Consider the following 24,448-nt stretch of genomic DNA (forward strand, 5'->3'; position numbering starts at 1 on the left):
CTAGGCTCCTACCTAATTGCTTCATTTACAGAGCTTTTGCTTTTTGCAGGGGAGCTTTTGCCCTTGCCTGTTACTCTACTAGAGTAATAATAAATAATAATGATAATAAACCTTCCTTTTTTTCTCCCCATCTCTGTAATTCCCTGCTTGCTATTTCTCATTAGCAGTGAAGGAAGAAAGAAGCTGGGTAACAAAATGGGAAATTTCTTACCTGATAATTTTCTCTCAGTTAACAGCTTCTCACCATTCAGCCCGCCTGGACAGTGTGGTAAATGGCCAGGATGCAAATTGATTAATCTTTTTTCCTCCAAATAAAGACTCAGGTTATGTAGTTTCATACACTATATTATGGTGTTGTCTTAATGCTAATAATTCCTTGCTGAAGCTTTTCTGTAGCCCGGGTGGCTTCTGGTGGCTGGTGCTGAGCTTCTTGCCAGATCTACTGTAGACCAGCTCCGAAGCTCGAAGTAGGAGGCAGAAGTTAGCCCACCTTTGCTGAGAGACAGTAAGGGCGATCAGAAGAAAACTGTAAGTGGAAAGTTCAACATGTTCCTCTTTCTCACTTGTCTGGGCGAGTTACTTTGCTGGGCCATTTTTAACTGGAGCAGGTCTTTGTTCCAGACCACAGCACTGGGAGCAAGAGGAAGACAGCTTTTTTAATGGGAGAGCTGACACAGGCCAGGTGAGGGTGGAAGTTAATCTGTGGCCTTCAGTGCTGCCCAGTGCTGGCCTGTGTGCCTGTCCCAGAGTGGGGAGCTGTGGGGTGGGAGCACAAGGGAAGTTTGGTAACTCGGATGTGGTGAGAGATATATTGAGTTAGGCTGGGCTCTAGTTTGCCCTTTGTTATGGCAGTTCAACCACTTGTACTTCTGCTAAAGGAAAATTGCTCTAATTTTTGGGCAGTTTGAACCAATTGTGACTTTTCAGTGTTGTCCTAAGAAAATAAGTTTGCTTTTGAGTTCCAGTCACTCAAAATAGCCTTCAAATGTTGTATTGTGAGTCTCCTTTAATTTTAACTCTGACTTCGTAGCTTAAGAATTGTGTGTGTATATATGGCTGTATACACTTAAAGATTTTTTCCTGGTGGGACAGAAGTGGATTTTTGATTTGAAAATATGTAGATAAAAATAACCCAGGCAAAATCCTATGATTTACTCTTAAATTGTCTGTAGTGCAGAACTCGCCATCTAGTCTTACCTGGTGCAAGGAGGGCAGCACGTTACAGTGTAGATGTACTTCTCATTAAAACATATGTCCTTCTGCTGGGGTGGCTGAGCACTGGCCAGGCAAGGATCCTGGGCTGACAGGGACAGACAGCAGAGCATTTAGCTGCCACAGCAAGACCTGGCTACTTAACCAGTGAGCTGCAGTTGCAGAAAAGATGCTTCAGCACTTAAACATGAAACCAGCTGTACCCTTTATGGCTGGCTCGGGTGTAAAGTGCTCTTGCTGTTTTACATAGTGGTCTGGCAGCATGGGAGAGGTGAGCTGGAGATGGATCTGAGCCCAGCTACCTTTGCTGTCAGCTCTCCAGGGCTTTGTACAGCCCTCGCCCTCTGCAAGAGATACCGCGGCACTTTGTGGGGTTTGGAGAGTGGAACTGATTAAGATGCTGGTCAGTTCTTCTCCCTGGCCTCTCCCTTTATATAAACTGTTACTGCTGGATACCCCTGCAGAGATTAAAAAAAGTGCAGAAAATACAGGCCAGAAGGCACCAAAAAGAAGGAAAGGTGGGGGAAGGGAAATGAGAGAAAAGATGCCAAGCACAGCATAAAAAGCAAAGGAGGAAAATATATCAGGGAATTGGTGATCATAAGGAGAAGAGCAGTAAGTAGGGGAAATCTGTCCTTACAGCCTCCCATTTTAAAAGCTTCTGTGTCCATAACTTCACAAGCAGGAAAGGGTAGATATGTGGATGAGCACGGAGATGTGAGTGCGTTGCACATTTGGCAGGGGTTCTATGATTGGTCTTGGCCTTATTGATGCAGAAATAGCAAGCTAGAGAAGACTTGTGTCTGTGCATGGGAGCTCTTACCATTTCTGGGCTTTGGAGCCAGAAAATGTCACTTCTGGTTGCTAATTAGTTGTGTTTCTGGGTTAGTATTTGTCAAGTTGATCATTGATGGTTATTGGTTTCATCACAAAAAATAGTTTTTTTTGTATTGTTTGGAGCAGCCATCCTCTGAGCATTTGGTCATGGCAGCAGGGTAGTGAGCTTACAAAAGAATGATGAGTTGCGTTAAGTAGGTTGCATAAAGGATGCTCTTTTTCACTCTTTTCAAAAGTGTTGCTGGGGACATGAATGTTCCTCCAAAAAAGGAACATCTGCTGCTGGTTTTGAGGACAGTGGCATGATGTTCTTTAGTCCAAACCCTTAACTTCCAGCTGTATTTATTTCAGGAGGTTGAAAGGATTTTTTCTTAAGGGCTTTTTATATTGCTATATAGTTCAATAAGCATGAACCTACCTTTTCAAAGAAAAATCTTCAGAATCAGAAAGGCGTTGTTTATTGCTGCACTATTTTTGCACTACCTGCTCTAAAAAAACATATAGTGTGTGGAGGATTTCTGGGAAGAATAGGGTGATTGTTTTTCTGACGAATTAGCATCCAAGTTAACAAGTTTCCATGTCTGTTAGACTAGTGGCGTAACTTTTAACTGGATATAAACTATGTGGATGTGGTTTGGTTGGATCACCCGTGAACTGTGAAGTGAAACAATAGCATTTGTTTCAGTGTGGATGTGCTGCCAGAAAAACCAGCAGGGTTGTTGGGTTTTGCTTTTTTTCCCCCCTTAAATTGAAATTTAATTTCTAAGAAATGTGTTCAGTATCTAATAAAAGTTCTGTGAGCGATGACTGACTGTAGGAAAAGCTTTTTGCATCATTCATTCCCGTATATCATTAAGCACACAGATTTGGAATTCTGTTTCTGTGATGGGATAATTGTTCTGTGACCGCTGTATGAAGGCAGCTTATGTGGGTTGTCAATCAGCTGCTGCAGGACAGATGTAGCACCTGGAGCTTCCATCTCAGTCTGAGGAAATAGAAATGCAGGCACTTGATAGGTTTGTAGTTCTGCGCCAGGCTAAGGCCAGGTCTCGAAGGAAAAGCTCTTTCTGCCTAGAGGATGTGGATGAGCCCAATCAGTAAGTGCAAACCAGCTGGGGATGGTCCTAGCTTTTGTGCCTCTTTGCTGTGTGAGAAGGTCCTCTTTTCAGCACATAGGAGCAAAGAAAGAGCTAATGAGCTCATACATACCTGCTTTTGTACAGGCTTACCTTGCACAGCTGCTCTCTCACTCTTGCGATAGTAGGTTATGTAGCAGATATGTGAAGTTCCTTTGCTTTTATTAGATCGTGTCTTTTCCCTCTTCGCTCTTCATTTGCACCCTTTGGGCTTTGCCTCTACACTCCTTATAGCCCAGTGTGAGGAGCTGGCCGGTGGGCACTTTGCACCGCCTGGACTGTGTATCCTGGTGCTGCCAGGCAGCCCAGCGCTAGTGGGGATGCCTCCTGCCATCCTTCCATGTCAGGAACAAGTGTTTCTCGGAAGAAGGGGCCTCAGCCTGTGTGGCACAGTGTGTTTGCTTTCTCTGAAGGAGCTAGCAGGCGGGAAACTTGGCTCTGGCTGGCCAGGATCCCTTAACCTTACCTTGGCAGAAGGAGATAATAAAGGGAGAATCTTAATTTATCTTTATGCTGTATGCATGGCCTCATGCACTCTGTGTGCTGTCAGACCTGAATCCTGGTGTTGAATTGGCACTATGAAGAAGTAGGTTGTAATTTTCAAGGTGGCTTCAGGTACAATAAAATGAAAACTGTTTTCACTTAAATACGAGTGTACATATCACGCATTCTATGACCTTATCTTGTCAGTAAGTGCAATTAAGTTTGCCTTGTCCTAATGTTTTGTTTTTGTGGCATGCTTCTGTTATGATGGCACATGATGACATTGCCGAAGATGACTGTGAGGAACTGGAGCCCTTGGAAGCCACAGGGTGCATACTGTGGTATGGGAGCATGGTGGGGAAGGCTGGGATTACACCTAGAGGTGCTTTATCTGGAGCGGGAGACTGGAAACAGTTTAAAACTGCCAAGATAACCTCCTAGCCCCTTATGACTAAAACTCGCAGCATACCTTGCTCGTCATCCCCATGGACCCTTTGCATACACCTTGGTGCATGGCTAGTTCATTCGCATGCCCATCGATCCTTGTATGCCACACTTCATGCCACGCTGCTGCTGCTGCTGCTGCTCCTGCAGCAGCAGCATTTTCACATCCATTTCTCTTCTGTACCTGATTGCTATGGCACTTTGTTTGCCCTGTGCTGCTGCCGCTCCGCTCCTGGTTATCCGCACATAATGACTGTTCTCTTCACGCCCCTCAGTAAATCGGTTATCTTCCCCTCCAGACGGGTTCTCGTCCCCTCTGATCATCTAATCAATTATATTGTGGCACGGTTGTGCAGTGCCTTTTTGATGCTAAGCTACAGCCTTCCCTTCGTGCTCCTTGCAGCTCCCAAAGTGGCACTGGCACCACTCAACAGATTTAGCTGCAAAAGTGTTTCTTCCCCGTCAGGTTCCTCGATGATCTGTGGGAACTTTCTGTGGCTCCTGTCAGTTTTAATCCCTCCCTGGAGAGCAATAACCAAGCCCACTGTTTCTGATGCCCCACGCTCAGGTCGTTTTGTTTGTTGGTTAAGGATTTTTGTTAGTGAAAATACCTCTCCCAATTATTTTCATGTTTTGTTGTGATCTTGACCCAAAGTATTTCTTAAATGCTGGAAGTGCTTAGCATCTGCTGGTGTGCTGAATAGGTGGAAGGGTTCTTTGTTTAAACTCTTTGGCTCTTTGACTGCTACACAACAGTGTGAAGGAGAGTGTATTTGCTCCATGGGACCAGAGCATCAAGTGCCTTCCATTATGTCTGCTCCAGAGGATTTCCTGGGAAGTGTTCAGCCTCCATTTCTGTCTGTAAGGAAATCCTCTTATCTGGGCAGAGCAATAAATAGTGCCGCCTCCTGTAATAGAAACAGAGAAACACATTCTTCACGTTGCTGTTTTTAAAAATGTGGGGTTTAAAATATTATGGCTGGAATGATTCTTCTATAATAACTTCACATAATAGCGTGCGATGTATACATTTAACTAGCTGAACAGAGGTAAAGAGAGGGGGAGACGGTGTGTTAAAAGAGGGTTTAGCGTGCATTTAGTGATGACAACAGTAAATAATCCTACAGGTTTACAAACCTAATCCCCAGTGTCTGATTGTAGCCCCTGTGTCTACCAGAGTCGGTTGGAAAGACGTTAAAAGGCTGTAAAGAAAGGGCTTTTGTGGGGGTTTATTTGTAAATATCGGGGGAGCTCCCTGGGTGACTGATAGTTTCAAGTGGCATGAATGTAGTTGATTTGGGACCTTGATGGAAAGCTGTAGAAGTGCCTGTCCTGCTCCGCTTTGCCACGGAGATGTTAGGTGAGGGTGGAGTAGGCTGCTCCTCGCTGCCTCACTCTGCACTCTTCCCAATAATACTTTCCTTTAAGAACTGGCTTGGGGGGGGGGGCAGGGGGGGGGGTGTTGTTTTTAACACCCAGCTTACTTTTTCCTGTGCCCTACAGTAAAGCGGTTGTTTTTCTTAGCAGAAGAAATCCATGTCTAAGAGCCATGCCACGTGACGCTACTGCTTTTATAAATAAGCTTTTAAGAGGTTGGACCAGATGTTGGCCACATCTGTGTTTTTATTTCATCAAACATTTTATTCCAGCCCTTTTATTAAAAGAAAAAATGATAATTTAGAAATTGTTTTGAAAAGTTTAGCAGCTGGGAAGATCTTTCTGGTATACAAAAAAAGCAAGGGTTTACTTTCTGTGTGCTGGAGTGAGCCGTGTAACATCAAGCAGACAGGTATTTACGGCTGGGAGGTCTACTCATGTTGGAAATGATTGCCATGGAAATTTTCACATCAAAATGGATGTATTCCATTTTGAATTGGCATTCTGTAACAAAACACTTTTTTTTTTCTCAGTGAAAGCATTAAACTAGGGATTCTGAAAAGCCCCGTGCATTTAATGAATACCTATTGCCTTGGCAGGAAAAAGGACAACTTGCAGGCAGAGGGATATCCTGCAATTACTCCCTCTACTGCTGTTATGGGGTCTAAGAAATGTTTATTACGTATAACTTGCTTCTGCATTCTTCGCTGCAATTTAACAGTTGGAGAATGAGTTTTCCATCCCCATTGCTAATTGATCCAATGAGAAAAAACTGGCACCTAATTCAGTAACAACTTATATTTAAAATGACATGTGAAATTGTCCATGGTGCCTGAAATTACATCATTTTCAGTCTGGCATATTAGGGCTGTATAAGTGAACAGGCACCTACTGTACTATGACATACTAAATTTTAAATCTCTGATCCAAAAATATAGCAGGGTACAGAAGGAGTGAGGTGTTTAATGATGAATAAAAGCAGTGGCAGCTTGATTTCAGTGGGATTTTTTATTGTCTTAAGATACTATGGCAGTTTTTACAACAAATAATTTTGGGATGCAATTTCATGTAAAGTTGAGCAGTGACATTTGTATTTCTGTTGCCACTTCCAATTTTTGATTTTCTAGCCTAGAATTTTCAGAAGTTACTGGTGATTTTTGAGGATGGCTCCCTTTTTCTGTGTCCCTAATTCCAAGTCTGTGTAGATAATCAATATTTAAATTTGTCTGGTGCAGTGAATGTGGAAGAAGAAAAGAACCCTTTATTTGCTCAGATAAACCTAATTGAAAGTTGGGGTATTTTTTTACCCAAAAACTTTGAGGAAACAAAAAGTAAATAACACAAAGAAGGGGGAGGTCGTCCTCCCTTCTGTCCTACAACTTGGTGGTTAAACCGCTTTACCCAGAATATGGGGGACACTGTGCAAGACCCATTTCTGCGCAAATAGCTTACGACCTAGGAGACAGATTATTCTGGCCTGGGCACACTCTTGCACTCTGCTGTTGAGCTATTTTAGTTTGTGTAATGAAACATTTCTTGGACCCAGGTAGACAGTCTCCTGGGAAGGCGTCTCGGACATTAGACAACAGCGTTTACTCCTTTTCTTGGTGAATATTTAAGCATTTTGCTTACTGGAAATTTCTATTTCTGTTTCAGCAGAAGATACATTGCAGTGCAGAATACGCTGGTCTTCCAGGGATGATGCAGCATACAGTGATTCCTCTCTATGCTTTGCTAAAAAATTCCAGTGAACTGTATTAAAGAGGTAGCAACCCACTGGGATGTATTGTGTCACTTTGCTTTTCCTCTCCAGTCTTGAGCTAGGGTGTGCTTTGCCATGTCCTTGGGTCTCATCCCTGCCTGCCTGGCAGGGTGCCTGCAAGAGGAACTGGTGGTTCTGGTGCAGAAAGTTCTGCTCTTATGGCACTGTACAGAGACCAGACCAGAATTAAAGCATATGTACTGAATATATTTAGTAGTTATAAAATCTTTCATACTTTTAAAGTATTTTGGGGGCAAAAAGGTTGTAAAATAGATCTGGTGCCTGGGACTAAAGCACAGGTAATTTTTAAACGTAACAGCAATAAGAAATGTTCCTTAAGGCATGTAAAGTCATATTAGCATCACATTATCTGAACTGGTAGAATTGATATTATGAAACAATATCAGAAAAAAAATCAAATCATGGTGTTACACTGTTTCTTGTGACAGGAATGGGTGAAACCCATTTCAGATGTGACTTGGCATGGAAAGTTCAAAACTATCTGTTGGTTGTTTAGAGTGTTTTTGAAAAGACAGCTGATACTGGTAAATGCCTGTTGAGTTGAGCAGAACCATCTCAAGAAGCACAGTCTATATTCCTAACCAGGTGTTTTGGTTGGATTCCTGACCCTATGATTTCATGTACTTTAGGCAACTGGTTTAAATGCCTGAGTTTTGCAAAGAAAAGCATCATTTGTGTCTTCTGGGAATACTCGTAATTCCTACCTTTGCTTGTCTTCCACCATTTGGTTGCCATAACCTGATGCTGGGTCAAAGAGCTGCAGCTGCCTTCCTCTGCCACTGATCCAGAGCTGTACTGCTCAGGACCTCTGCTCCTTGGGAAAGCACCAGACTGGGCAATCAAATTATTCAAAGGTCTTGGTTTGTGGGGAGCCACATCCTCAGGACTGGAGAGCAGGAACTGTGCCACACTGTTCTGCACCATTTTGGTTTGAATTTGTTATTGCAGTTGTTGAAACGGAATTTGTTTATTTTCTCTGCAAGTAAACTGGTTAGGTCATCTCTTGTCTAGTCATGATAAGATGTAATGGAGAAGACCAAGAAGATTGCTTCTTTCCCGAGTATAAATCTTAGTGAATAATTTGTTTTCTTCTCTACCTGGGCTACATTAACACTGTATTACTGCTGTATATTAAGGTGATGTGGAAAATCAGGTTTTGCTGCTGTATACTGTGCCAGTCCCAAATTAGGCCTAAGTTCTGCGTTGTTAATGCTTTTTAATGCACAGAATATTAAAAAAATTGTTTTCAGAAGATGCCTTAATAAATGCAAAACTAGAAAAATGACGGTGAAAATGTAATTAGAGAAAGTATTTATTGTTTCACATTTATCTAGACCTTTCCATAGCTTTTAAAAGTTATTTTAAAATTTGGAAATGTTTTAATAATTTCCATTTTCTAGATAGAAAAACTAATACACGTCTTTTTACAGAACTGGTGTGAGCTAAGTGGTTCAAATGATGATAGATCAGAATTAAGACGAAAGCCGTGATATGGCTGTAGGCATGATATGTTACTTGCTGGTTCATGCGGCTTCCTTGAAAACAGAAAATATTTTCTATGTCAGAATTTACAGATAAATTGTTGACTTACAGGCTCAGACAGATGAAAGAAAACCAGCCATGTTTTAAAGGTGGTTTCCCCAGCTTCCTGCTGAACATTTGTGCCTGTAAATGAAAATGGGGAAAAAAAGCAAGTCGAAGTGTCTGACAGATCTTTAGTACTGAAAAAGAATATGCCGATTCCTGAATTTTAAATGGATTTGTGTGTGCCTGTACCCCAGACTGAAAATTCTCATCAGCAAATTAAAACTGCTGAATTAATGCAGAAGGATGCAAATATCTGAAGGGCAACCGTTAAGTGTTACTTCACCACAGAACTTGAATTGCGATAGATTTTGAACAAACATCTCCCTGATTAAAATGTGTTCTTTTCTGTAGGTGAGAATACAGGAGATGGTGAATTAGATCTGAGCGGGATCGACGACAGTGAAATAGATCGGGTAAGGTGCGCTGTTACCCTAGGTGTCTCTGGAGTTGGATATTCCAGAAAGACAAAATGATTCTTACCTGGTTTATCCTCTGCCCTCACTGTCTCTTCACTCTGATCTATAGGGGGGTTCCAGTGATTTCAGTGATCTGAGATCAAAACTAATGTTCACACAAGTCTGTGATGTTCCTTGCCAAAGTTATGTTTTAGAATATCCTTTATTCTGAAGGAGTTGTGGAAGTCTTTGGTGGAGCTCTAAATTCATTGTTTAATTAAGATAATATTCAGTATAGAAGGCTGCTATGGAAACCAAACTGTAAGACCAGGATGTACAGCTTCTGTGTTCTGTTAAAGATTTCTGCAACATTTTCTGGTTTTATTATTATGTGTGTGGCAGTGAAAGATACCCTTTACCTCATAGCCTGAATATAACAGACAGACGTGTGGGAAATGGCTTGTTGAAGGCTGTAGAACAGGTCGCTGCTTGAACACATGACAAAGTCTGGCTCTCCTGACTCTGAGCCTCATGCCCTCTCCAGCTGCCACCCTGTTTTTAAAGTGTAATTTGGACAGATAATGCCAAAAAACTCCTTTTGGGGTACAAAGTCATTGAGAGCGATGATATTGCTTAGGGGTTACTGATCCGCAGAATGTTGTTGGCAGTGGGTGAATGCTCAGCTTGACTTCAGTTGTGAAGCAGGTTTTGCTAGGCTGAGCGTTAGGGTCTTGTGAATTAAGCAGATGTGGTATGGAGGGAGCGGGGAGGCTGAAGGTTTTCAGTATAGCCGGTCCCTAATTTAAACAGTTATAGGGGAAGAACAAGCACATATTTCCCTCTTCGCAGGCTCTGTGATGAGCTATAACTCTGATTTTAAGAGCTCATGTTCATTTCTGTGGCAATAGACTGTAATATTGTAAACGTGAGATTATGGACTCTAAAAGCTTAAGAAGGATGAATAACTGCTAAGAGAAAGTGAGTTTTACTATTGTGGCTTCTAATAGAAGCAGATGAAAGAGTGAAAATGTTGGTCTGATAAACCAGGACTTGCATAGCTGTTTGCTTGCCTCACTTGTCTTCAGAGGAAGGACTTCTCCCTATATTAGCTTCATTTGACTGGAGATATTTTTCTCATAAAATCCTATATGTACATTTTACTTTGGAGAATATCTCAAATGTTCAAACCCATAAGATGGCGAAATCTCAAATTGTTTTACAAGTCTTGGGTCTGCTGCTTAATAATAAAGTCAGGTTCATAAAGGATGACTCAATTTGTCTTCTCCGTTCTGTAGAAGCTCTTCGCTGCCAGGCAGCATTGACTGTAGAGAACTTATGTTTCACACAGTTGCGCTAAATGCTAGGTTTAATTTTGCAGTTAAGCAGCTGGGAGGAGATCTGTCTACCAGCCTGCCAGCCTGCCTGCTACTTACCTATTTATTTACTTCTGTAATTCATCTGAGTAAGTCTGGATGAGTTTTACAGCTCCATACCTACTAATGAGGTTACCAAGACTAAGTGAAGTTAACTGTAAAATGCCTAGGCATGGTTACTGAACCCAACACTCTAAAATCGAGGGGACTAAACTACAGCAATCTAAGCTGGTTTCATTCACACAGATGTGCCCATTGCACTAGTAACCTCAGTAACTGTGCCTAAACCTTCGCAGAAATCTATCCAGAAGACACATGTTTCTGTTTTGGTGGCACAGGGCAATGGTTCCCCTGCTGTTTTGAATTACAGACCACCATCAACACACAGAATTACTTGCAGACGACCACATTGTCATGGTGCCCTCTAAAATCATCTGAAAAAGATCATAAACTTGGGATCATTTTGGGTTAATTACAGATCATGTACAATGACTCCTGGATGGTTTTCGGTCACTCCATCGTACTTTGGAAACCAAGAACTGTTTTTTGAACACATGTTGGTTTTGTCAGTTTTAGAATTTACTAGAAATGCTCTGTGATTGTCACATCTCAGCCATGTTTTATTAATGTATTTTTAAAACAGAATGTGAGTTGACCTTGCCAGTGGTTTTTCAGTTCAGTTTTGCTGTACGGTTTTCAAATTTATTTCTAAAAGTAGATAAACTTGTTTTGTCTTTTAGTATATACTTAATGAAACAGAAGCTCAGATAAAAGCAGAGCTATGGATGAAAGAAAATGCGGATTATTTGAAGGAACAAAAAGGTAAGTATTAGGACTGAAATTCTCCTTTTGGCTAGTGTTACTGAAATATGCACTCTACTTAATCTTCATACTGGTTACCCTTTTGTCATCTTTCAGAAAAGGAAGCAAGAATAGCAAAAGAAAAAGAACTTGGGATTTATAAGGAACACAAGGTATTAAACTGTGTGCTAATTGTGTCTGTTTGAAAATGTCCTGGAAATTCATTACAATTGCTGATCAGCTCCGTGTAGGATATATGGGCATATTGGTACAGGTCACCACTAAACGAGCAAAAAGCTATCGTGTATCTACCTGTAATTAAATTATGAGGCTATAATTCTTCAGGTGGTGAGTAAAACTAATGCCCAAACTTTTATTTTAAATTACTATTATGAGAAAATTCTGTGCATGGCCAAGTCAGAGCTAGCTCTTTGCGTTTGTGATTGCTGTCCTAATTGCTTGCTTATTTAAATACAGGTTTTAAGACATGCCTAATTTTTTTTTTTAACATGTGCATGGGGAATTTGTTTGTACTTGCCATAACTTCAGTAGCTTTCTTTACTCTTACAATAATGATTTCTTTATGAAGAACTGAACACATCCTTGTTACAGTCACTTGAAAGGAGTATTTTGTTCTACCTTTCATAAAGAATGTGGCAGTTATGTTAGCAAATGGCATGTCCTGTTTCCATGTTTAGCAGTTTAAAGCAGCCTAATTGGCTGTATATTCACAATTTACGGTATTAGTATTTTGTGTAATTGAGCAAGTGACAAGTCAAATCTTCCACATGCAACTAAAATCCATGTTAGTTCTCAGTGCATATATCCTCTTCTTTTTTTCCTGACTAATGCAAAAGGCAGAGTTTCCTACTTCCCCTAGGTATTTTGACAATAAAAACAAAACCAGACAATGAAACACTGTTTTATGCTTCAGAGTTTCTCATTCATCCTGTGCTTACGCAAGCATGGCAGTCTACCAGCAATTTCCAAAATTGTATAACTCATTGACACCACCAAGTAACCCAAACACGACTTTTTTGTTCGGACAACACAGGAGTTTTTCTCAGACTCCGTATTGTTTCTGACAGCTCAAGTAGAGCTTGACTAATATAGTGCTTTCCAATTTCAAGGTAGCACTTGACCCACGTAGGTAAACAGAGGGGCTATTATCCATTAAAAAATAAATCTCCTGCAGAACTTGGTGTTAAAACCTGCCTTTGAAAAGGAAATGCCAAATGGAAACAGAGGTTCTGGGCTTTTTTTTGTAACTACTCAAGCGTAGTAGTTATGGGACATGGGTAGAAATGTTCTCTTGTGTCATTTCTCTGTTGTTTGGCTCTGCACATCATCAACCTCCACAGCACAACGCTGGGCTTGGGCTTGCAGCGTTTGCCTGGGAAGAGCAGTTGCAGGTTACGTTGCTGCTGCGTGTGTGTCTGCAGCCTCCTGCTTTCTGTCCATTGGTGTTAATGCCAGTCCACACGTAGAAAGCTGCTGGTAATATTCTTGGCCTTTTTCAACGTGGAGGGGGAGCTGAGTAGATGCTCTTCCAGGCCATATTCAGACTTGAAATAAAATAGTAAGCTTTGCAGTTTTGATACAGAGTTGTCAGTGTTTAGGGGAGTCATGACCCAACTGGACTGTAATGGCAATTTTAGCAGGGGAATTTCTTTATTTTCATGCTGGGTGATGCTATAGGGTCCCTGTTCCTTTTTTTTTTTTTTTGTGTGCCTCAGAAATGGCCCATGTTTCTTCTCTGGCAGTGTTATACAAATACTAAGTAAAGAATTTGTAATAAACTGTGGGCATTTGGCAAAAAGCAAACACTTATCTCTTGGAATAAAAAGACCTCTTGGTGCCATTGAGTGGCTGGAGAGGGAGCGCTGGCTTAGCCCGGCTGCGTTGCCTGCATCCCCGCATCAGCAGCAGCTGAGCCAGGGCTGCTGAACTGCAGCTCACCCTTCTGCTTCGTGGAAACTTTGTTTGTATTTACATCACTAATTTTATATTTTAATTAAGCCAAAGAAATCTGCAAAGAAGCGGGAGCCAATTCAAGCCAGCACAGCAGGAGAAGCAATTGAAAAGATGTTAGAACAGAAGAAAATCTCAAGTAAAATTAATTATAATGTGCTAAGGGACCTGAACAGCAAAGGAAGTAACACACCAAAGAAGGAGGATGACAGCACTGATGACAGCACCAACACCAAGAAGCTGTCAAGAAGAAAATCTATTGCCAGTAGGAATATAGCCAGCCCTGTAAACAGTGTGGGGAAAAGGTACTGCAATTGTTCATTTATATCTCTGTCTGTGAGACTGTCTATGTATCTTTCTGAGACAGACAATGTAGGGACTGAAACATTTGTTTGAGGCTAAAATAATGTCAGGGCTCTGTTTTTATTTATTTTGCCTGCAGTGTCGTGGCAGCACTTTATTTATAGTTCATGTATCAAAGGTCTACTTTGGTGTGAGTTAATCATCCTGAAGCCAACAAAAAAGAATCAATGGAAATTCATAAACGTGAATCTTTCAGCTAGGGACACATTTTCTTCGTACAGTCCTGACATTTGCTGTCCTTCCTTTCTGAGTTGTCTGTATCAGCTGACACAATGCTAAATGTTCGAAAGCTTTGGCTTTTTGCTTGATTTGAAAAATATAATTTCCATCTGTTTTGACAGCTAGCTGTTTTGATTAGCTCTTATTTTAGTTTTATTCCAAACTTTTGTTGCTAATTGATGACACAAATATAAAGCTTTACAGTAAATACTCGTCGGTTTTCTGGTCTGCATTTGCAAATGTTTTATAGTGTGGTGAAAGCTCCTATTTAAATGAGTAAAATTCTTGACTTGCTGGGCAGATTTGTAGCATGCTAGAAAGTGTATGAGGAGATTGATGTGTCCTATCTGCAATATTTATTTAATTTGTCTTCAGTTTATGAAATTATGTTGGATGATCATTTGAATTGTGTCTATGTGTAGTAATTTCTTACTTAGATGTTACTTATTTATTTACATGCTGCCTAAAAGACATAGATTTTGCTTCCAGAAGTATAGGCCAAACACCACAAGGAAACTTAGGAATTTAATTCTGAAATATAAGACAATGTCTTTCCACTGTAGTTCAGATGTAGGCATGTGTTGCAACTGGCTAAAGGACCAGGGAGGGCAGCCAGCCAGCCACAAGGTGCGAGAAATCATCTACTACAGCAAGGACGAGAGTCTTAGAATACTTGAAAATGTGAAGCTGGGAGGGATAGTAGGTGCCTGTCTCTGAGAAGCTAAGCATAATAAGGATGACTAAGTCTAACCCCTTATTTTGACTTTGTTTGGCAGCGAGGCCAGAGCATGGTCAGACAAAACTGAAGACCACATCAGTGGCCCCAGTGTTGCTGGGATACAGGTTTTTGCAGAGTACCAAACGTATTTTCTTTCTTTGCTGTACCTTCTTTATTCTGTATTTTACCAAGATGGCTTCATCCTTGTTCAACTTCTCACAGCTTTGCCTTCCAGTTCTTCTTTAGAGCTGTGTAAGTTGTTCCTTAAGGTGATGTCTAACAACCCAATCATGTAAGTTTTCCACTGGTGAAGGAAAGTGAAGATGCATTGAGGATTAACTAAAAGCTTTTAGCCTATGCTTTAAGCAGTCATATTTTGGTATTTCTAGTAAAACATGGATGATTTCAGTCCATGGACATGGACATGGCCTGAAAGCATGGACATTTCAGTTGTCTGAAATGCAGTGCTGCTATGAGAGATAGGGGCTGGTTGCGATCCTGGTTGCGTTTCAGAGCTCACTGGTAAGAGCCACGCTCAAGCTGCTTCGCTACATCTGAACCCTGTCACTCCTGAGGTTTGCAGAAATGTTGGGCGCTCGCAACTCCTGTTGAAGTCAGTATGTTAAACTCTTAACAGGTGTTAAACTCTTTGGAAAATCATGCCGTAAATATTAAATTTAACAGTGGTACAACTTGAAAAGGTTTCTAAATAAACAGAAATCTGTATTTTCCAAAAGCAGCTAATAAAACATGGTTATTTTTCCTCTTGAGAGCCTAAAGTACATCCTTAAGATGCGTAACAGAGTTTCCTGATGATGATTAGCAGATCTCAGATACAAAGAGTTTTGCAACAGAACACTTCAGAGAGGATTGGGGATACATGCAGATATGTGAGTTAAGATTTGGCATTCCCCAAGTAGGCAGTGTGCTTGCTTAAATAATATCAAGGACTTGGCAAGCCATTACTTGGGGTTTGGGTTTTTTTTTTTTCTTACAATTAGAGATTTATGACATACTTTTGATTTTTTTGCTTGTAGTCTAAATGCCATGCCTTTTAAATGGCATGCATAAATTTCTGTGTTCTGCGTTATTCTTATATGCCACGCATTCATTGCCTTTGTTCAGCATTGTTCCTCTGAGAGGTGAATGGCTAAATACTTTTCCAGGGATACAGAAATCATGGTAATTTATATGCAATTAATAATAATAAAACCCCTGAACACTGCTCATTAGAAAATGAGTGAAGCACATAATGTATCTTTATCCAGGAGGCATTTGCAGAGATCGTGCAAACATTTTGGTTTGCAGTGATTTATAGTCCTGTGTGTTTATCTTTTATGTCTTAAACATTTAGTCAGCTGCATTTGACAGCAGTAGCTCCTTGAATAACCATGCTTTGATCTGGTCCTTTAGTTCATCTGAGTAGTAGATTTTAAAGAGCTACTGATTTAGTCCTAACCTTAATTAGAAGGTACCAGTACCAAGTAACAGGGAACTTCACAGGCTACGAAAGGAATACTCATTCTTGGTGATTAAAGCAGCACTCCTATAAAGGTATAAAACTAGGAAAGTAAATCTGTTTATTTTTTAATAAATATCTTTATTACCTTCCTTTTGCAAGCCAAAATTTTATATAGCTCACCAGGTTTGGGCAAATAATGCAGACAAATTTGTTATTTGTTTAGAAATCATCTTCATATACAGGATGTAGCATCCTGGAAACAGGAAGTTGATCTTCATCTCCATCTTTCTAATTGCCCTTTGTTATAAAATACACTAGAATGTTACTTCCTTATAGAGAGCTTCAGATTGTCTCTAAAGAAATTGCTATCCTCAGCCAGGCATGGTACAATCTGCGTGGTTTTTCTTTTTTTAACATGGGATAAAGTAGCAGTTACAGTGTTAATCAGTTAAATATTGGAAAAGCTTTTGTTTACTGATGTGATAATAATAAGCAAATTTTACAATCTTGTAAAAAGTTGTTGATTAGCAAAGACTTGGAATGCTAGGCATGGTCCCAGGAGTGTGCTTAAACTGGATATTCTTTCAGTTGGTGGTCCTTTTAATGTTGCTTTATTGCTACCATAATCTCTTAATGGTTACTTGGATTCCAACATAATACAGTTTATCATGTTATTTCATGTAAAATCCTTATTTTGTAACCTTGGAAATGTTTGGTGTTTCCTGAAATTTTGTAAAGAAGGTACTTTCGAAGAATTATGCCAAAGATCATGTGGATTTCTCCTTCTTAGACAGACATTATATGCATCAGTATTTTCAGAAGCAAACTGGATTTTTGAACAGGTTTCTTTACCACGAATGCTGTGCAACTTCTTGAGTTTTAGCAAAAGATGCTTTTCTCAGACACATCTCCCAGAATTATACTGGGGTTTTACTTATTGTATCTGTCAAGATGGTAGAAGACTAGTAATGACAATGTAAGTCATTTTAGGAACTTTTATATTGTGCAAATGTGTTTTATTACATTTCTTAATGCATTCGTGTTCCAGTGGGTATCACGATTGGTGCTTCATATGCAAAAACTGTTTCATTCTCTGTGTGTTCATGATGTTGCATAGCGGATGTTACCATAATAGATGTTGCAACTTTAATTTCAATTACCAGTTGCAGAGTTTATCTTCACTAATGTCTTCTGTGCATCTGAAGCATAAGAATACTATGTTGAACTTCTACAAAAGAATGATTACCACTTTGAGCAACTTAAAACCTGAACTCAGTTAGAGCTCTGCATGTGCTGCAGCTCTTCAAGTCCAGTAGAGAGGGGTTTTTAGGACTGGAAGCTTTTGGTTAGAAGCTTAATAATTTATTTTCTGTTTACTTGAGCTGAAGCTTACAGCATTACTTGTGACGTGAAATGTGTTGAACCAAGAAGATGTGGGAACAAGAAAGCTTTCAAGTCACTACTTTTTAAAAATTTTAAGCCTATTTATTGCTATGTGCTTGAGATTGGTAATGATATCAGAAAAGACAGGATATATTATCAGGAGAGTAAATGTGTCAGGTTAATCTCCTGAAGAATGTGCCTTGTAAGAAATGCAGTGGGACTGCAAAGCACGGCTGAATCCATTGTAATGAAACAAGGTTGTTCTGAATGGAAGCGTATGAATATTGTAATAGAAAACCAAATCATGCCTGCTATGAAAATGACAAAAGCCCTTGGTAGGGATCTCAGATTTTACTAGATTTGGAAATTCACCTCCAAATTTTCTCCACAGTCTCAGTTGTTTTTATTGACCACCCGTTTTGATAGTGCACATTGGCGCATGGCTCCACCTTTGCTTTGGGGCCATGGGATCTGCAAACAGTATGTTTGCAGTATCAGGTACTTGTTCTGCTGCTCAGGTTCCTGCCCTGAGATGCACACTTTCAGTTAGCATCTGCTCTGGCTGCATTTTTGTTGGCTTTTTAGTGGGTGTCATGACCCCAGAAAAATCCCCTTTATTATTACAGAGAACATATGTAATACTTTTCTACAGTATTCAGTGTATCATTTAAGATGATAAATTACTTGGTGCTTTCTTGGTTCTAATTGGAATCATGTTCCCCTGGGGTGTAAAATATGGGTAGAAGTGTAATTTAGGTGCTTTGGATGAGCCTGATGATCACATGCTGCAGAGGGAGCCTGGGGAGATGGAGTTGGCTTCCTGCTGCAAGGCAGTGGGAGCACTGCCCCAGCGCCCCCCAGCTCCAACCCTTATCTACACTTGGCCCTTTCTGGTGTCCAGGATGGAAATACTACACTGTAAGGTGGAAGTTTGTTTTGAGCTCATTGGCTTTGCCAGATTATTTTTGGTAACACTGTGGGAAGAAGGGGGCATGGGGTTCTGTTTATCACACCCAGCCTGAAAACTTTCTCTTCACTTGCTGATACTGCAGATGCTCAGCAGAATCTCTATTTCGTTGTCCTGGGGAATGAGGAGGGAAGAAGCCCCAAACTAGCTTTACCCTCACATGCAGGATCAATGATTATGATAAGCCCTTTATTTGTAGTTTTAGGGTTTAGGCAGGTGGAAGTGTTTGCTGGGTGCCGTGCCACGTCCTGGCTGTGTGCTCCTGACTCAGCTGCAAGTCCGCATGTCCTGAGTGCTTATTCTGCATTGGCTGTGGCTTATAATTAAGTTTTATAAATCCAAAGCATACAGTTTTTTTCATGTACAATATTTTTAGTTTGTTGTACATTGTGAGACTGCTACTTGTGGACAGGAGGAGTGTGAGCTCATGTGTTCTAGATTACTTAGATCAATCCAAAACAGTGTGAAACAAAGCTCAGCTTGAATAACCCAAGGAATTCCTGGGTATCCAAGAAACTTCTATTCAGTTAGAGCCAGGTGATTATAAAGGTTAAAACACTCTCAATTCACTGAATTGAGGAAGGGCATTGTTGTTTCAGAACCTTTTTTCACTAGGAAAAATGACATTCTGGTAATGGTTTAGAAATTTGGGAATTGGTATCTTAAAAGTTCTTTGACTGTAACTGATGCAGTGCCAGCTGGTCAGTGTCTACAAGAAGTCCTGTGTGTTAGCAATTCAAAATGAAGCAGAGCTTCTAAAGAGGGACAGATCCCCATGTTTGGCAGATGCAGAGCTTTTGAGAGAGTCTTTTCTGTGCTCTGGTGTTATGCATTCTCTGTACAAATTGGCCCTTTGAGATGGGATCTGAAGAGTATTTTAATATCCTTAAATTTTCCACCATATATTTTTATTTTTCAGAACTGCCTTCAGCTCTTTGTCTAATTCACCTTTGATACCCTGTTTTTCTTTCTTTGCTTTGAAGTCTGTTACATGGTTTGGAGTTTATGTGTAGTTACTCAAAGTGAAATACTAAATTTTATTTCTTGTCTTGTGCTGCTTCAGGCCTTCATTTATGTGTGACTAAGTGCTAATACCAATTTCCCAACTGGAATAGAATTTCTTACAGAAGATACTGGGAGTATTTGTTGAGGTGGTAGTTAGGAGTTTTGTGCTTAATTGCTATTTAGTTGATATTTTTGGTGTTTCCTCTGGAAGAAGTCTCATTTTGGCTATGGGATTAACTAGACTGTGTTTCCTGGGTATGAATTTATGTATATGTGGTGGAAGCCTTCCTGTTGAGTGTGTAGAGTCAGCTTTTGGTTTGAGTGTTATGTATGCGGTAAGTAAACTCCCTAACCACTTTGAATAACTGTTTCTTATGTGATCTGTTCTTCGAGAATTTTTTTGGAGTATAATTTTATGTACGTTTGTGCTTTGCTGTGTTATATAATCATTTAAATCAAAGGTTAATCAAAATGATTAGTCATTTTGAACAGGAAAACGGTGACATTTGATAAGTACCTCCACTTAAAATAAATCTTACCAGTATTTTCCAGTCTCGTAACTTTCAGAGGGACAAGCTTATACAAATTATGTTTAGTATTTTATTTACAAAAAGCAAAGCCAAGAAAAAATGAATTCAAGACTTCCAAGGTTCTGCTTTTCAAGTCATGCATCTCTTTATTAAAGTTAGCTGCATGGGGGAGAGCTTTACGAATGACCTTGAAAGGAGCTGACACATGCATTTACTTGTTCACAGTTGATTTGAGGAGTTGATCTAGTAAAGCCTGTAGTAGCGTTGTAACCTGGCTAATGCTGCAGGTTACTGCTGCTCATATGAGCTAAGAAGCCTTTTGTATTAAGGAGATAAATCAGAAGCAAGAACTGGAAAGAAGCATATCTGACCCAACATGTAAAATGAGTGTGTGCTTTTAACTTCCGAATACTAAAATGTGATGACCAGCAGCCTTTTCTTTTTCATTAAGTGAGGAAAATTGCATTGCTTCTGTGCAATTGCACTATGCTCCTGAGAAGAGAGAGTTAAGCAAGTGCCACCTGGGGCGAGAAACTGGGGAGGCAGGAACCAGCACACTGTCCAGGAATGGTGAGCAGGTTATCCCTTTAGCCTCAAATTCATTTCTCGTGACATAGAGATAAGAGAGGATGGGCAGGGGGAAGAAAAGAAAAAATGAAGAAAGAAAAGAAAAGCAGAAGCAGTTCCCAATCCATCCTGCTGGAAGCTGGCAGGTGTTTGTCAGGATTTGGTGTTTATTCAGATTACTCTTTTTTTTTGAAGATCAGTTCCCCCCGATTCCAACGGTGGCATTTTTCTTTCACATCTGACAGGCTTGATACCCCTGAAAACATTAAACTCTGAAACATGTATGAATATTGTTTTGCATGGCTCTGTTCTGCACTGTTGAGAAAGGAGCTCCTTTCAGCAGGGTCTGCATGCAGTTGTGCTGCTGCTACTGCAGGAACTGCTTCTGCCGCTGACTCCAAAGTCATTTCAGCAGTTACTCCAGCAGCTCTGTGCTTTTCTGTTGTGCAGCTTTGGTTTGTTAGGGCAAGGTTACAAAAAACGTCATTTTTTCATCCTTCATCCCTCAGTCCTTTCCTTCCTTCTGCAGGAGGTGAGTTAAGGAATCGTTTCCCCTTTTTATGCCTGTTCTGCCAATGAGTTAAGAGATATGGAGTTAAGGGTTTTCTAGCTTTATATGTTATCAAAATGGAGTATTTTTTGTAACAATCCCAGTTTTGGGTTTTTTAGTTTTTTTTCTAAGAATCCCAGATTTGAATTTGTTAGGTTTTGAGTACTGGAATTGGGTTTTGAGTACTGGAATAAAATGCTAAAATTTCAGTATGGCAGTTAACCCACCTCCATTTTCACTCTGTAAAATATAATTTGAGAAAAATGCCTCTGGAATATCTTAATGATAGGAGAAACACTGTAAAGAAGCCTTCCCTGTGTGAACTGTACCAATTCATGTAGGTTCAGTGATGCTGTAAATCAGCTCTGGGTGTGCATCATTCATTAAGAGCATTCAGATTTTACAGTACAGGCATTTAATGTTGTCAAAATGTGGTTTATTGTAAGGGTAAGAGAACATGGTCTGCTGGGACTGCAGAGGCGTATTCCTGAGCTGTCATTTATTTGGACTTATGAGAACCTTTGCAAAATATATGTAAATAAACCCTTCAAGATTGGGTGAGGGCACATTCAGGCTTGTGTGACTGTTTCAGCAATAACAAGCCTCTGCCAAATCCAGTACTTGGTTCCATTTACCCCAAATGATTAGAATGCCTTCAATTTAAAACTAAAAAGGCATTGATCTGGCTCGACCTCATGGCCCAGACCCAGGTCAAGTGTCCTTGTTTTTACAGCAGCCTTCTTGTTTGTTTAATATAAATTGGATATTGGTTTTCTGCCTCCCACTCAAGAAAATCATCTCCTTGTCGGATTCCAGGGGAGGTCAGCTGGGCAGTGCGAAAATGCAGAGGGTATTTTTGTGACTGTCTGAAATAATTCTGTCTTGTGTTTTAAGACCAAATAGGAACAATTTTAGCCCAGAAGGTAATTTTGTGTGACAGTTGGATTGTGAGCGCCTTGTTTATCTGTGTTCTTATTCTCAGGTTGGTTACAAGGAAATACTCTGCAAGCTTTTTTCCAAATTACACTCAGTGGGTCTAATGGGAGATTTCATATACATATGTATGCACAGTCTCTTGAACTTTAATAGTGTGACAGCAAAAATAGTTATATGTGATGTGGAGGGTGAGGGGAGTGGGGAGAAACAAAGAGATTGTGGAAGTGTTATGGCTCTTGTTATCAAACCCTAGAGGTTCATGTCCTGCTGTCACAGCTGAGAGTGCTTCAGCGCTGTGAAATGCTCGTCCTCAGTTTGTATATTTTTCTGATTTATTTCCTTTTTTTTTTTTTTTTACGGGTGGAAAATGGTTTGTTTCTGAATTCATTTTCCTTTGGCCCTAATCCTAGCAGGGTCTGTCTGCTTGTTGATCTTTACAGTATATATCTGCTCATTTCTTTAGTGTAAACTAAGGGAAGCGTATGTCGGATGTGTTTTAGAGTTGCAAATGAAGTTGAGTCTTTAGCCAACGTTTGTTAAATGTTGAAGGAAGAGGAACAAAACAAACAAAATGTTTTTCTCACTGCAATATGGCATACATTATTTTTCCAAGACTTAATACCAAAACTAGGAGAGCAGTCACGTGAAGCTTCTTGTTTCTGAATGTTTGCACGCATTGCCAGACCAGATAGCTGGTAGTCATTATGTGGTTATGACTGCAGTTCTTTCACTACGGCTGGGTAAAGTATCAGAGAGCTATAGCAGTTTGTTGCAAAAATTGAGGTGTTGTTTGTTCACATAATATTTAACAACATCTTCATAATTAGCTTTAAATTGGCCAGTGTGCTGTAACTTAGTAATTTATGTAACTGCTATTCCATTACCCAGTGATGCTTCTGGTCTGCTAACTGAGTTCATTTTTACCTTACTGCAGTTGTTACGAAGTATAGGATGAAACAAACTGATATAACATCTAAAGGTGGTTTTGGAAGATGCATGCAGCAAATTGAACTTTTTCTTATGTTAGTTTCCAATTTATAGTGAATCAGAAATTTCTGCCTAGCATTTTCCCTTTCCTCCAGTGCAGCACAATGACAGACTGAACAAACCCATTGCTCTGTTTAGGATATGGGAAAATTAACCCACATCTCCTTCTCTTCTCTCATACATACCCATTTGTTGTGACCCGGAAGGAATGGAGGAAACCACTATTTTTACATACATTTTCCTTTCCCCCCACATTTTACACTTGAATAGAAGCATGTTCTTCGATAGAGGTCATATGGAAAGGTACAGAGTAGAGTCTAGACCTCAGTACCTGCAGTCCATCACCCAAGTGATGGCAAGTGGAGAACCTCTCACCCCGAATGCATCGGGGTCTTCAGGGCATCACTTGGCTCAGCAGCTGTCCAAAACTAGATAATTTGAAATCTTTCCATGCAAGCAGGACTGTGATGGCTGGCAGGGAGAGGATACAGTGAGGCTGTTACAGCCCACAGCATTACTTGGTGTGGTAGATTTGAAAACTGTATTGATACTCAGGGTTGAGTGTAACCTTGCTGAACTGGAGCGCTGGAAGGTGCTTGGACATGATGATCACTCTCAGGCACCGTACTGAATAGAAGTATTGGACATATATTTAATAGTTGGTTGTCTCTGTATTCAGAAACTAGTTTAGATGTGGTATTTATGTGAAAGAAATATATAATACTTTACAGCATAGAGTTCTTTCAATCTGAATGTTTTGAGATCTGAAGTATGAAGGGCATGCATACAGATTTGGAAGTGGAATGGAATGGCTGGCATATTTATTTTGTAGAGTTATCTTTGCCTGTCTAAGGGGGTGACATGGTAATTTTAATGGAAAAATGGTTTTGCACACTTCTGTACAGATTTTATCATGCAGCAATAAAGAAACAAAGTAATTTGTAATCCTAACTGAAACTGTTGTTGCTGAAGGTAAGACAGTCACCAGATTAAAGATGTTTTTGAATCAATCAGTCATCTGATGAATTAATAACAGAGTCAACAGTGAATCAAATTATTAAATGAAGAGGAGCAAGACAAAAGTCAGGGTGGTTTGAAACATACAACTGATTATTACAAGGCAGCATCGCCTGCTGGCCAGCTCCTGGAGGCAGAGACAGGCTCTTCCAGTTGGGGCTTTAGTAAGTCAATTTAAGGGTTAATTCTGTGCCTAAAGGTGCTACTTAATTGATGGTGGTTTAAGACACTTAAGTCTTTTTTCTGCCAGATGACCTGTGTGATATTGGCTTGAAAAATTGATAGGCAAGTATAGCACATTTTAAACATGTTTGCACTTTTTCATTCCTTTTGAAAAATTACTGA

The 24,448-nt window shown here is 40.1% G+C and overlaps 1 protein-coding gene across 4 annotated transcripts in view; it reads left to right on the top strand.

Annotated features, from left to right (window-relative positions):
• Positions 1 to 24,448, top strand: part of BRF1 (BRF1 RNA polymerase III transcription initiation factor subunit) — a 221,134-nt gene that overhangs the window by 118,008 nt on the left and 78,678 nt on the right. For all 4 annotated transcript variants that reach the window (XR_010613570.1, XM_065683412.1, XM_065683414.1 and 1 more), the window contains 4 exons: positions 9,211 to 9,272; positions 11,368 to 11,449; positions 11,546 to 11,601; positions 13,448 to 13,704. Coding sequence is in view for 3 of the 4 variants with exons in the window: in XM_065683412.1 (XP_065539484.1) it covers positions 9,211 to 9,272; positions 11,368 to 11,449; positions 11,546 to 11,601; positions 13,448 to 13,704 (457 nt within the window). In the remaining variant the exon portion in view is untranslated. The remainder of the gene's footprint in view (positions 1 to 9,210; positions 9,273 to 11,367; positions 11,450 to 11,545; positions 11,602 to 13,447; positions 13,705 to 24,448) is intronic.

The sequence above is a fragment of the Lathamus discolor genome, chromosome 6 (assembly GCF_037157495.1).
Source record: "Lathamus discolor isolate bLatDis1 chromosome 6, bLatDis1.hap1, whole genome shotgun sequence".
Classification (NCBI taxonomy): Eukaryota; Metazoa; Chordata; class Aves; order Psittaciformes; family Psittacidae; genus Lathamus; species Lathamus discolor.